Here is an 11,369-nt window from a genome sequence, read left to right on the forward strand (position 1 = left end):
CGAAGATTTTCCTACCAGTACAGAATCAAGTAGGAGCCCAGAGCATGGTCGTTGGGTCAAACCAGTGACGTGGCGCCTCATCGTTTGCTACATTCCAACGCGCTTGGGTGGCCCACGCGTGTCTGCTAGCGCCCGTCTCCGCCCGGGCCGGCGACGACCCGTCAATCGCCGTCGCCCGGTCAACCTGGATCGTCTTGCACGGCCGCTGAACTATCTCCAGTCACCATTCTGTCTACTGACGGACAGAGTGCGCAGCCGTGCGTGCATATAAACTGCAGATAGTTTCCTCATCTTCTCCATATTTAGTCCACATGAGTACATGACTAGCCTACTCTCAGTCTCGGACAAAGATCTCTCCCCAGCTTGTAAGCTAAGCTAGCACTCGTGCTTCACTTGCGTCGGCCAAGCTGAAGCAAATAAAGGAACGATCGATCACGGGACGCAGCCATGGCGAGGCTCACCTTCTTCGCGGTCCACGCCCCTGTAGCAGCGGCGGCGGCGCCTCCCCTCCTCGTCCTTTTTCTCGTCGTCCTTGTCGTCGCGGCGGTCGTGGTCTCGTTCTGCACCAGCAGCACGCACGCCAAGCTGTGGAAGCAGCGCGGCGGGACGACGACGGCGCCGGTGGAGAAGACGGGAGGCGCCGGCAACCGGAAGAACGTTCTCGCCGCCAGCCTGAGCGGCATCGGCGGCAAGGCGGCCAGGATGGTGTCGTGGAACAGGCGGTCTCCGGCGCCGGGCAGCAGCGACGACGACGACGACGAGGCGGCGGTGGAGGACGAGGAGGCCGTGTGGAGGAAGACCATCATCATGGGGGACAAGTGCCGGCCGCTCCAGTTCTCCGGCCACATCGCCTTCGACTCCGACGGCAACCAGCTGCCGCCGGCGGTCAAGAAAGCCGACGTCGCGGCCGAGAAGTAACTAACTCCGTTCTATGGTGGATTATGGCGATCGATTAGTCTCAGGTTTAATTTTGTTTTCTACGCCGTATTACTAGTTCTTTGAAGCTAAAAGTTTGGCCCGTCCGGTGCATGCAAGCACGTACATGAGACGCGACATCAGTTGTACAAATCTACCAGTGTGTGCTCCTGTTCATGTCATGTGTCGATTTTTGGAAAAAATAAGACTATTGGACTGAAATGTTTTATGAGTGAAACACAAGGACAGCTGAGATTAAACAATATATGTTCAAAATTAGGGGCATGATAGATGAGATTAAACGATACCATGATACCCTTTTATGTTGTTTTTAGATTTGAGGGTCTATGAAAGCACAAGCATGTCCAATATATCTTGGAGAAGCAGCCATGGATTTTTTTCTTAGCCATGATTTTTGGTGACCTATAATATATCACCCATCCCCCCCCCGAAATGTTGGTTCGAAAAAAAAGCTCGAGGGTGCATACCTAGGCCCCCGGAGACGAGGAATGGCTTAGCAAGAGGTGGAAATACATCAAACAAATCGGATAAGTTCAAATTAAACTATTTCAAGGCTCAAATTATGTATTATGTGCATGTTATCACCAGAATTTGACCGGATCAGAGGTGGGCCGCGATTGAAGATGGGCTTGAAGGATATACATGAAAGAAATACATGAATCGGCCTTATATGCAAAGTTTGGGCTAGTTTGCCCGTGTATCTGTAACATAGTAGGATACGTGTCGGTTAGATAGAGTTTGGCTCGTGCCCGGTTGGGATTATTCCCACGTTAGAAAGTCTACGGACTATAAATATGTATCTACTTCGTGTTGGTTTTTAGGCCTTGTCTAGGGTCGGTTTACGATCACCGTGCGTGGCCGCCAGGCTCAATCACGAGTATGATGTTCCGATTATGTGGTGAAAATCCTAAATCGTAGTAGGTCGTTTTAGCTTTATTTTGATCAAGCAGGACCACCATATATTCGTACACCTCGTACGGATCATGGGTGGATCGGCTCTTTGAGCCGATTCACGAGACAACCCGAGAGCCGATCGAGGCTCGTATTTAATGTTTACGTGTATGCCATGCAGGAAACTAAGCGAGGCACATCCAACACCTTCCCGACCAGGTATAGGTCAGGTGGCACGCCCTTGCACCAGGCATCGGACATGTGTGCCGAGTCTTTGCGGGCCGTCGCTCGGAGGGACCGGGGCCAGCCGCAGTCCCGGGAGCCTCCCGGCTCTACCGTGTTGCCCGTCGCTGCTCGCCGGTGGGTTTCGACCGCAACACATTCCGGCACGCCCGGTGGGACAGTCTTCGACATCAACCGCATCGCCATCTACATCCGAGATGGCGGAAGGCGCTCCGATCACGTACGAGGATCTGACCGAGGAGCTCAAGAAGAAGTATGACGAGGTCAAAGCAATCCTCGAAGCCGACCTCATCGGCTCTTTTCACAGAACCCGCTCACATGGCATCAGGTGGAAAGGGTTCTCACCTGAAGGCGCGCTCGATGTAGTGGACCTGTCCGCCCAGTCAGAAGAACGCACCAGGTCTCTGCGTCAGGAGATTAACTTCATGGTAGCTCATTCGCTGCACCGCCATTCCGAGAGCCCGGTGAACACTTTGGAGCGTGTCGCTCTTCGCGTGATCCAGGAAATCATGAGGCATCGATACTCTCCGTCGGGACCAGCTCTAGGGACTCACCAAGGAGAGATGCCACTCCGGTCCCGATCCACCGCTGCCATTCGCGTTGGCGGCACCAGAAGTGCCGAATTCACCGGCATACGTCGTCTACAAGATCGGTGGTGACCCTAGTGATTACCAGTTCTTGCATGAGGCGCCTAAGGAGATCCCTCACGGATACACGTGCACATACGTGCCGGACCGCGATGACTCGGGCACTCACAAACCGGACCGCAACGGCAGGGATTTCGGAACAGCGAGGAGGAACTTCGGGAACAGATCTTGAGAAGCAGACGTGGCTAGCTAAGTATGCCACTCCGACAAACCTCCAGAGCTCAGCTCCTGCAGTTGGCTCAGAGCTGGAAAAGCAAGCATGGCTGGCTAATTATGCCACTCCGGCGAATCTTCAGAGTTCGATTCCTACAGCCAGCACCGCGGATCAGATTAGTACCATCTTAAAAGACCGGTTCGGCATGGTGCCGAAAAGGAGGACAATCGGCTATTCCAAGCCGTACCCCAACGAGTACGAGTTGATCCCGCTACCACCCAAATATCGGCTCCCTGATTTCTCCAAGTTTAATGGATCGGATGGTTCCAGCTCCATCGAGCATGTGAGCCGATATTTGGCACAGCTGGGCACGATCTCGGCATCGAGATGAGCTGCGTGTGAGGTTCTTCGCGCGGTCCCTCACAGGATCGGCTTTCGGGTGGTACACATCGCTGCCACCGGACTCAATCCGGACTTGGAAGCGATTGGAAGAGCAGTTCCACATGCGGTATCACTCGGAGGCTTCCGAGACCGGCATTGCCGATCTAGCACAAGTACGACGAAGCGCGGAGAAACGAGTGTCGAATACGTCCAGGCGCTTCAGGACCGTTAGGAACCGATGCTATTCGGCTCGTGTGACTGAAAAAGAAGCGATCGAGTTGGCGGTGGTGGGTCTCGCATCACCGATCAAGGACGTGGCCTCCCAAGCGGACTACCCTTCACCGGCGCACATGGTGCGGAAGCCGTCGATATATGAACAGCGCCACCCAGATGTATACCAGGATAAATTCAAGCGTGCGGTGGTCCTGGTTGAGGCAGATGAAGATGAAGGTTCTGCGGGAGATCAAGAGGTAGCAGTGGCTGAATGGACTCGGGGGGAAGCCCCGTGTCCTGTAAGTGGGTTAAACCACAAGGTCCTCCAAGAGGGTTTGAGCAAATTTTCGACCTCTTACTTAAGGAGAAGCAGCTAAAGGTACCCGAAGGCCACAAGTTCCCCACGGCTCAGGAGCTGAACGGAAAGCCATACTGCAAGTGGCATAACACGTTTACCCATGCCACCAACGACTGCAGGGTGTGGCGGCAGCAGGTCCAAATAGCGATAGAACAAGGGCGTCTAATTTTCAGCCAGTACGCCATGAAGGTCGACACACACCCCTTCCCCGCCGTTAACATGGTGGAGTGCACTTACCCTGGAGGGTGCCAGCCAGGATTCTCGTTCAACATCAACATGGTAGGACCTGGGCACCACTCTGGTAAGGATGGAGACGAGGGCAGCTGCTCTCATAGCAAGGACACAGAGGAAGCCGTTCCACGCGATCGGCTGATACGTCCAAAACGTATCTACTTTCCCGAACACTTTTGCTATTGTTTTGCCTCTAATTTGTTAATTTTGGATGCAACTAACACGGACTAACGCTGTTTTCAGCAGAACTGTTCTGGTGTCTCGTTTTTGTGCGGAAATCCAACTTTCAGGAAAAACCTCGGGATTTTGACGAAAGGGCCTATTTTCCCAGAATACTGACGGAGCCAGAAGGACAATTGAAGTGGAGGCCCGAGGGCCCCACACCATAAGGCGGCGCGGCCTGGGGGGGGGCCGCGCGGCCCTATGGTGTGGCCCCCTCGGTCGGCCTCCGACGCCCTCCTTCGGACTACTTATTCGCCTCGACCTAAAAACGCACGGGGGGGAAGTCGAAGTCGCCAGAAACCCTCCAGAACGCCGCCACATCGCGAAACTCCATCTCGGGAGCCAGAAGTCTCCGTTCTGGCACTCCGCCGGGACGGGGAATTGGAGGAGATCATCACCGCCATCACCGCCAACGCCTCTCCATCAACCAGCCATGTTTCCCCCATCCATGTGTGAGTAATTCCCCCGCTGTAGGCCGAAGGGGATGGTAGGGATTGGATGAGATTGGTCATGTAATAGCATAAGATTGTTAGGGCATAGTGCCTAGTGTCCGTAGATGGTACTTTTATGATATTGTTGCAACTTGTTATGCTTAATGCTTGTCACTAGGGCCCGAGTGCCATGATCTCAGATCTGAACATGTTATTGATTCATGAAGATATTCGTTGTTTATGATCTTACACTGCAAGTTGTATACACATGTCGCTGTCCGGAACCAATGGCCCCGAAGTGACAGAAATCGGGACAACCGGAGGGAATGGTAGCGATGTGAGGATCACATGTGTTCACGGAGTGTTAATGCTTTGCTCCGGTACTCTATTAAAAGGAGTACCTTAATATCCAATAGTTTCCCTTGAGGCCCGGCTGCCACCGGCTGGTAGGACAAAAGATGTTGTGCAAGTTTCTCATTGCGAGCACGTACGACTATAATTGGAACACATGCCTATTGATTGATTAGTACTTGGATACCGTTTTATTATTATCTGCAAATGCCCTGCTATGATTGTTACATGAGTTTCTCTCATCCATGCAACGCCCGTTATCCGTCCCCGTGCCTACGGTATTTTAATCCTGCTCGTTTACTATAATCACTACTGCTGTCTTTGTTACTTTGCTTGCTATTATTTCACTACTGCTACTACTATAAAACTGTTACTATCGATAAACTCTTGCGAGCAAGTCTGTTTCCAGGTGCAGCTGAATTGACAACTCCGCTGTTAAGGCTTTCAAGTATTCTTTGTCTCCCCTTGTGTCGAATCAATAAATTGGGTAATACTTCCCTCGAAGACTGTTGCGATCCCCTATACTTGTGGGTTATCAAGACTATTTTCTGGCGCCGTTGCCGGGGAGCATAGCTTTATTTGGAAGTTCACTTGGATTAATATTGTTCGCTGCAAATTCTCCATCATGGGTAAACCTCGCGATACTAAGGTCGCCATATTACCATCCACTACAAGAAAAGGTACAACTACGAGTACCTCTCGTTGCTCTTGATTCACCATCTGTGATTGATAAACTTGTTTCACCACCACATGCTTCAAATGCTTGGTACTATCGCTGAATCTGAAAACTCTCATAATATTGATAATATTTCTGCTGTGCTTGATGATAGTGGTTCATTGGGAACTTTTCTAGATGCTACAATTGCTAGGTCTAGACAAATTGAAAATACTTGAAACTCCTAATGTTACTACACCTGTTAATTCACCCGAACTTGAATACTCTAGTGATGATCTTGATGAAGATTATGTGGAACTTGATGATGATTTTATTGAAAAATGCCATGCTACCACTGATGCAAGAAAAATTAAAAAGTTGCTTGCGGAACATACTGTTAGATATAAAGCTGTCTCCTGATCCTAAATTTGCCACATCTCCTATAAACATTAGGGATAAAGATTATGATTTTTCTCTTGATCTATCTCATATAGCTATTGTTGAGAAAACACCTTTTTGTGGTACTGAAAAAGAAAGTCCTGTTGAACACATGACTGAGTTATCTACTTTGAGTAGCTTGTTTTCTGATGATGTTAAGAAGCGTACTTACTTTGTTGCTAAAATCTTTCCGTTCTCATTAAAGGATGACGCTAAAACTTGGTATAATAGTTTGCCACCTAGTTCTATTAAAAGTCCAAAAGAATTGCTTGCTGTTTTCTTCCGGAAATACTTTCCTGCTAGTGCTCAACATGCTGCTTTGCAGAGAGTTTATAATTTTGATCAGAAAACACCTTTTTGTGGTACTGAAAAAGAAAGTGCTGTTGAACACATGACTGAGTTATCCACTTTGAGTAGCTTGTTTTCTGATGATGTTAAGAAGCGTACTTACTTTGTTGCTAAAATCTTTCCGTTCTCATTAAAGGATGACGCTAAAACTTGGTATAATAGTTTGCCACCTAGTTCTATTAAAAGTCCAAAAGAATTGCTTGCTGTTTTCTTCCGGAAATACTTTCCTGCTAGTGCTCAACATGCTTGCTTTGCGAGAGAGTTTATAATTTTGATCAAGGAGATGAAGAGAAATTGCACGAGGCTTGGGCGAGATTTTGCTCTCTTATTAGAGCTCTGCCCGACCATGATTTAGAAAAGCATGATTTACTTGATATATTTTATAGTGGACTAACCATTGAGTCTAGGGCATACCTGGATAGTTGTGCTGGTTGTGTTTTCGGGAAAAGAACTCCGGACGACGATTTGAAGAATTATTGGCTAAAATAGGCCGGAATTATGATGATTGGACTACGCTCGAACCAACTCCAACGCCAATAGTGAAGAAGAGGGGTTTAATTAAATTGAATGATGAAGATATGAGGGAAGCCAAGAAGTCTCTCAAGGAGAAAGGTATTAAATCTGAAGAATCTACCTCCTATAGAAGATATATGTGAGATAATTCCCCCTTCATCCATGATTGAGGTAAACTCCCTTCAACGCTTTACTAGGGAAGATATTCCGTATTCAAAACCTCCTGCGCAATGCTTAGATGAGTTTGATAATTATATTGTTAAGCAAGAAAATTTTAATATGAGAATAGAGAATCATCTAATGGAAAACTCTCAAGCTATTAGTGAATTGCATGATATTGTGGAGAGAACCTCCAATGATGTTAAGATGCTTGTTAAACATTTTCATATGGTTCAAACTCAAATTGATCAACTCACTAAAGTGCAAAATGACTTGTTAGGAAATAATGCTAAAGAAAAACATGCTTATGAAGTAACAACTAGAGGTGGTGTCTCTACCCAGGATCCTCTATATCCTGAAGGGCATCCCAAAAGAATTGAACAAGATTCTCAACGCATTGAACCTAGAGCTCCATCTAAGAAAAAGAAGAAGAAACATAAAAATGTTGTAGAATCCTCTGAACCTGCTAATGATCCTAATAGTATTTCTATTTATGATGCTGAAACTGAAAGTGGTAATGAACATGATAAAGATAATGATAAGAATGATACTCCTGATAAAGAAGAGGTTGAAAAAGAACCCGAAAAGCATGCTAAAAATAAAAAGTATACTAAAGAAGATTTTATTGCTGAGAAACATGGTAATGAAAGAGAACCTTGGGTGCAAAAGCCAATGCCTTTTCCTGCTAAGAAACTAAAATCAAAGGAAGAGGAACACTATAATAAATTTTGTGATTGGATGAAACCTTTATTCTTGCAAATCCCTTTGACCGATGCTATTAAATTGCCTCCTTATTCAAAGTATATGAAAGATATTGTTACTAACAAAAGGAAAATCCCCAATGAGGAAATTTCCACTATGCTTGCTAATTACTCTTTCAATGGCAAAGTTCCAAAAAAGTTGGGCGACCCAGGTATACCTAATATTCCTTGTTCTATTAAGAATAACTATGTTAAAACTGCTCTATGTGATTTGGGCGCCGGTGTTAGTGTTATGCCTTTTTCTCTTTATAAGAGACTTTACTTAGATAAGTTGATACCTACTGATATATCTTTGCAAATGGCTGATAAATCTACTGCTATTCCTGTTGGTATATGTGAGGATGTTCCTGTTCAAGTTACTAATAACTGCTTGATATTAACTGATTTTGTTGTGTTGGAAATGCTCGAAGACGATAATATGTCTATTATTCTTGGGAGACCTTTTCTTAACACCGCAGGGGCTGTTATTGATTGCAATAAAGGAAAGGTTACTTTCAATGTTGATGATAAGGAACACACCGTCTATTTCCCCAAGAGGATTGAAAAAGCGTGCGGAGTTAATACTATTTCTCATGTGAGAACTATCAAAGTTGGAACTATCGATTGTCCTATATATGAGCCTAAAGAAGAATATCAAACTCTTGTGATTGGATCCATATCAATACAATTCAAGGTAACATGATTGATTTGAGGTTTATTTCTTCATATGCTATGTAAAATTTATTTGGTGGCAAGACTTGATCAACCTTGTTAACAAATACCTTTTATATGCATAGAGGAGGTAAACAACATCTCTTTCTTCCTCCACTTGCTTTAGTTGCTGTAGCATTTTTAATTTGCAAAGTTTCTTAGTTGATTTGAGATTTCAAAAAATTTCCTGGCCGGTAATAATAAACTTAATACCCAGAAATGTGCATTTTTCAAAGTTTTCAAAAATTCGCGAAAATTACACCGTTGGTCCTATTTTTCGACGAGGCACCTGGGAGTACCAGAGGATGACCTGTGGGGCACCACAGGGTGCCACACCACAGGCCGGCACGGCCAAGGAGGTGGGCGCGCCACCATGTGGTGTGGGCCCCTCCTTGCCCCACTATCTCATCTCTTTCTCCCAACATCTTCTCTCTCCCGAAAAAACTCGAACCAACTTTCTCTCACTCGCGTTTTTGCTCAAGAGCTCAGGATTTTTCGATCTCTTTGCTCAGCCCAGATTTCTGTTTGAAATTTTGCACATTTGCTCTCCGGTATGTGACTCCTTCGATTATCCAAATAGAATTTTGTTTGGTTGAGTATATCTTGTATATTTTGCTGCTGTAGGTAACATGTTTAGTGAGCTTGCATGTTTGTTCTAAGTGGTAAAAAATAGTTTTGATGCATGATTAGTACTCTAGCAAGTTCCTATAGTAGTTCCCCTCAATTATATGTCACCAAATCAAGTTTTATATTGTTTGTTGAAAATTTCAGAAAATGGAAGGAGGGGGGTACCAACTCAACCAACATGAGTTGGAGGTGCCACAGGTCATGAGAGTTCACCGGGAAGAAGGAGTATATCCCACTTACTATCCGTGTGCGGATTTCATGAGAAGTGCAGGGATTTTGCGGGACGTTGATACGTCTCCAACGTATCGATAATTTCTTGTGTTCCATGCCACATTATTGATGTTATCTACATGTTTTATGCACACTTTATGTCATATTCGTGCATTTTCTGGAACTAACCTATTAACAAGATGCCGAAGTGCCGGTTCCTGTTTTCTGCTGTTTTTGGTTTCGAAATCCTAGTAACGAAATATTCTCGGAATCGGACGAAATCAACGCCAAAGATCTTAGAATCCCCGGAAGCATCCAGAACACACGAGAGGGACCGGAGGGGGGCACGGGCCCACCACACCATACCGCAGCGCGGCCTAGGGGGGCCCGCGCCCCCTAGGGTTTGGCCAGCCCTTCGACCCCACAGCGCCGCCTCTTCGCCTATAAGAAGCCCCCGGATCGGAAAACCCGATACCAATTGACGAAACCCACGAAAACCTTCCGAGCCGCCGCCATCGCGAAGCCAAGATCCGGGGGACAGGAGTCTCGTTCCGGCACCCTGCCGGAGCGGGGAAGTGCCCCCGGAAGGCTTCTCCATCGACACCGCTGCCATCTCCACCGCCATCTTCATCACCGCTGCTTGCTCCCATGAGGGGGAGTAGTTCTCCATCGAGGCTCGGGGCTGTACCGGTAGCTATGTGGTTCATCTCTCTCCTATGTAGTTCAATACAATAATCTCATGAGCTGCCTTACATGATTGAGATTCATATGATGATGCTTGTAATCTAGATGTCATTATGCTAGTCAAGTGAGTTTTACTTATGTGATCTCCGGAGACTCCTCGTCCCACGTGTGTAAAGGTGACGAGTGTGTGCACCGTGTGGGTCTCTTAGGCTAGATTTCACGAGAATACTTATTCACTTGTTGAATGGCATAGTGAGGTGCTTATTTATATCTCTTTATGATTACAGCATGTTGTATCACAATTTATCTATGTGCTACTCTAGTGATGTGTTATTAAAGTAGTTTTATTCCTCCTGCATGTGTGCAAAGGTGACGAGTGCGTGCACCGTGTTAGTACTTGGTTTATGCTATGATTATGATCTCTTGTAGATTATGGAGTTAACTATTGCTATGATAATATTGATGTGATCTATTCCTCCTACATATGCATGAAGGTGACGGTGTGCATGCTATGCTAGTACTTGGTTTAGTAGCGTTGATCTATCTTACACTAAAGGTTACTTAAATATGAGCATTATTGTGGAGCTTGTTAACTCCGGCATTGAGGGTTCGTGTAATCCTACGCAATGTGTTCATCATCCAACAAAAGTGTAGAGTATGCATTTATCTATTCTGTTATGTGATCAATGTTGAGAGTGTCCACTAGTGAAAGTGTAATCCCTAGGCCTTGTTCCTAAATACTGCTGAGTTACTACTGCTTGTTTACTACTGTTGCGTTACTACTGCTGAGTTACTACTGCTTGTTACTGTTTCTCGAGTTACTACTGCTGCAATACCACCACCATCCACTACACGCCAAGCACTTTTACGGCACCGTTGCTACTTGCTCATACTTATTTATACCACCTGTATTTCACTATCTCTTTGCCGAACTAGTGCACCTATTAGGTGTGTTGGGGACACAAGAGACTTCTTGCTTTGTGGTTGCGGGGTTGCATGAGAGGGATATCTTTGACCTCTTCCTCCCTGAGTTCGATAAACCTTGGGTATCCACTTAAGGGAAACTTGCTTGCTGTTCTACAAACCTCTGCTCTTGGAGGCCCAACACTGTCTACAAGAATAGAAGCTCCCGTAGACATCAAGCACTTTTCAAGGCGCCGTTGCCGGGGAGGAAAGGTAAAAGGCTCTCATACTACGGTCTCGGGTAAAGTATTTTTCGGCGCCGT

The 11,369-nt window shown here is 46.3% G+C and overlaps 1 protein-coding gene across 1 annotated transcript; it reads left to right on the forward strand.

Moving 5' to 3' along the window:
• The first annotated feature begins 447 nt into the window (after positions 1 to 447).
• On the forward strand, positions 448 to 1,061 carry LOC124664564. Its single transcript, XM_047202051.1, has one exon. It carries the CDS (start codon positions 448 to 450, stop codon positions 916 to 918), a length of 471 nt encoding a protein of 156 aa, XP_047058007.1. The 3' UTR covers positions 919 to 1,061.
• The last annotated feature ends 10,308 nt before the right edge of the window (positions 1,062 to 11,369 follow it).

Source organism: Lolium rigidum, chromosome 6, assembly GCF_022539505.1.
Source record: "Lolium rigidum isolate FL_2022 chromosome 6, APGP_CSIRO_Lrig_0.1, whole genome shotgun sequence".
Taxonomy (NCBI): Eukaryota; Viridiplantae; Streptophyta; class Magnoliopsida; order Poales; family Poaceae; genus Lolium; species Lolium rigidum.

Excerpts from the sequence above, each read along its gene's own strand:
- LOC124664564 (XM_047202051.1), top strand. The coding sequence starts at position 448 with ATGGCGAGGCTCACCTTCTTCGCGGTCCACGCCCCTGTAGCAGCGGCG.